Source organism: Buceros rhinoceros, unplaced genomic scaffold (genome assembly GCF_000710305.1).
Source record: "Buceros rhinoceros silvestris isolate BGI_N320 unplaced genomic scaffold, ASM71030v1 scaffold302, whole genome shotgun sequence".
NCBI classification, from domain to species: Eukaryota; Metazoa; Chordata; class Aves; order Bucerotiformes; family Bucerotidae; genus Buceros; species Buceros rhinoceros.
In genome coordinates this window covers 1-3,137 of record NW_010396902.1, presented here as the reverse complement: position 1 = coordinate 3,137, position 3,137 = coordinate 1, and the positions used below count along the sequence as shown (strand labels likewise).

The following is a 3,137-nucleotide window of genomic DNA, read 5'->3' as shown; positions in this document are numbered from 1 at the left end:
TTCCTGCTCAGTGGAGGCAACAGTGAGTCCCCCTGAAAAAGCTGACCACAAAGCTGACATAATTGCTACTACAACCAGTAGTAAAACTTCCCTACTGCTGTGGCATTGCCTTAATTCCCAGTTATTTGCCAAATCCACTATTATTTGTAAAAAGAATAATAGCCAGCAGTTTTTAGAATCCATAAACTACTTTTCATACATTTGCAAATAGCCCGGGGGAGGAAACAAGAGTTATCTCTGAGCATTACTCAGGCATAAATAATTTCGCAACCAGAGAAAGAAAATAGTTTTCTTGCAGGACTGTTTTATTTTGTCAGAAAACTCTTGTCACCAAAACTGAGACTTTCTAAGAAATCTCTCTAGCTTCGATAACATTTTGTTAGGAAAGTTTCCCTAGGACTAGGGAGTGAGGACAAAATACGGGTATAAGGACAAGAGAGGACATCAGGGCAATCAAGAGAGACTTCAGGGCCATGGAACGACTGCTTCAGGGATCAGGAGTGTGAGTGGTGTTTTTCTCTATCCCTCTAGCTGCAGGGATTAATGTGGGAAGAAACAGGAAGACCCACCAGATTACTACCTGGCTCTAGAGCCTGGTGCCACTGACAGCACTTTGGCTTTTTGATCATGGGTTGGTTTACACAACACCAGGCCTGCTGGTGACAGACGGGATGTACCTGTCACAAAGAGGGAAAAGGATCTTTGTGCATGAGTTGGTGGGGCCCATTGAAAGAGAAGACCCACCAGATTACTACCTGGCTCTAGAGCCTGGTGCCACTGACAGCACTTTGGCTTTTTGATCATGGGTTGGTTTACACAACACCAGGCCTGCTGGTGACAGACGGGATGTACCTGTCACAAAGAGGGAAAAGGATCTTTGTGCATGAGTTGGTGGGGAAACTAGATTTGAAGGAGGAAAGGGATAAAACCTTATATCCCTTATCTTGAGCCCTATCCAGGCTCACTGGAGATAAGCCTTGGCACATCGATGTTAATGGGACACTGTGCTAGTGAGGTGATTAGGTCTACATAGCAGTAGAGGTAGGGGATGGAGTGCCAAGCAGTAGCACAGACACAAAGGATACTGATGAGCTAGGAATCATGTTAGCACCAAAGAACGGCCAGGTAGGAATTAGGCATCTCCCACCAAAAAGATGACAGAATCAACAGCCCAACTAAAGTGCATCTATACCAATGAACGCAACACGGGCATAAACCGGAGGAGCTTGAAACCATTATACAACAGGAAGACTAGGATGTAATCACTGTCATGGAAACATGGTGGATTCACAGAATAGGACTGCTGCATTGGACAGCTATAAACTCTTCAGAAGGGATAGGACAAGAAAAGAAGGTGGTGGAGTGGCCTTGTATGTTAGGAAGAGTTTTGACTGTCTTCAGCATAATGATGGTGACAATAGGATTGAGTGTTTATAGGTAAGAATCAGGGGGAAGGCCAACAAAGCAGGTATCATGACAGGAGTCTGTTTAGACCACCCAATCAGGGTGAGGAGGTAGATGAAATATTCTATAAGCAGCTGGGAGAAGTCCCACAATCGCTACCACTTGTTCTTGTGGGAGGCTTCAACCTACCAAATGTCTGCTGCAAATACACTACAGCAGAGAGGAAACGGTCCTGGAGGTTCCTGGAGTGAGTGAAAGACAACTTCCTGACATAGCTGCTGAGGGAGCCAACTAGGGAAATTTACAAACAGATAAGGACTTGTGGGTGATGTAAAGGTTGGAGGCCATCCTGGACGTAGTGATCATGAGATGGTAGAATTTCCAGTTCTTGAGGAAGTGGTGAGGGAGGTCAGTAGAACTGCCACCTTGGATCTCCGGACAGCAGACTTTGGCCTTTTTATGAGACTGGCTGTCAGAGTCCAGTCCCTTGGGAGGCAGTCCTGAAGGGAAAAGTAGTCCAGGAATGCTTCACATCCTTCAGCAAGGAACTCCTAAAGGTGCAGGAGCAGGCTGTCAACATGTGCTGAAAGACGAGCCAGTGGGGTAGAAAACTGGCCTGGCTAAACAGAGAGCTTTGGCTGGATCTTGGGAAGAAAAGGAAAGTCTGGCCCATGGAAGAAGTGACAGGCCGCTCAGGATGACTACGAGCTTTTTGCAAGGTTGTGCAGGGAAAAAATTAGAAGGACCAAAGCCCAGTTAGAACTTAATCTGGCAACTGCCATAAAAGACAATAAAAAATGTTTCTATAAATACTTTATCAGCAAAACAAGGGCTAAGGAGAATCTCCATCCTCTACTGCATGCAGGGGAAACATAGTGACCAAGGATGAGGAAAACCTTAATCTGGAACCTGCCATAAAAGACAATAAAAAATGTTTCTATAAATACTTTATCAGCAAAACAAGGGCTAAGGAGAATCTCCATCCTCTACTGCATGCAGGGGAAACATAGTGACCAAGGATGAGGAAAAAGTTGAGTTACTGAACACCTTCTTTACTTCAGTCTTTAAGGGGAAGACCAGCTGTTCTCTGAGAAGAGAGCTATTCTCTGAGCTGGAAGACAGAGACAGAAAACAGAATGAAGCCCCCATAGGCCAGCAGGAAATGGTCAGTGACCTACTATATCACTTAGACACACAGGAGTCTATGGGGCCGGATGTGATCCACCCAAGGGTACTGAGGGAGATGGCAGAAGCACTCACCGAGACACCATCCATCATTTAGAAGCAGTCCTAGCCAACCAAGAAGGTCTCAATCAGCTGAAGGTCAGCAAATGTGACACCCAGCTACAAGAAGGGCCAGAAGAAGGATATGGGCAACTACGGGTGTCTCAGTCTGATCTCGATGCCAAGGATGTTTATAGAGCAGTTCGTCTTGAGGTGCGTCAGCCAGCCCATACAGGACAACCAGGTCATCAGGCCCCGTCAGCAAGTGTTTATGAAAGACGGGTCCTGCTAGACTAACCTGATCTGTTTCTATGACAAGGTGACCTGCCTAGTGCCTGTGGATGTGGTCTACCTACATTTTAGAAAGCGTTTGACACCGTTTCCCACAGCATTCTTCTGCAGAAACTGGTTGCTCATGGCTTGAATGGGGATACCCTTCGCTGGATAAGATACAGCTGGATGGCTGGGTCCAGAGAGAGGTGGGGAGTGGAGTTAAATCCAGTTGTCAG

General features: G+C 46.2%; 1 protein-coding gene across 1 annotated transcript in view; it reads right to left on the bottom strand.

Annotated features, from left to right (window-relative positions):
- The window catches only part of CD36 (CD36 molecule (thrombospondin receptor)), a 15,585-nt gene extending 15,110 nt beyond the window's left edge, over nt 1-475 (bottom strand). Inside the window, exon 1 of the mRNA XM_010146016.1 lies at nt 422-475. Within this exon, the coding sequence (XP_010144318.1) occupies nt 422-475 (54 nt within the window). The remainder of the gene's footprint in view (nt 1-421) is intronic.
- Between the last annotated feature and the right edge of the window lie 2,662 nt (nt 476-3,137).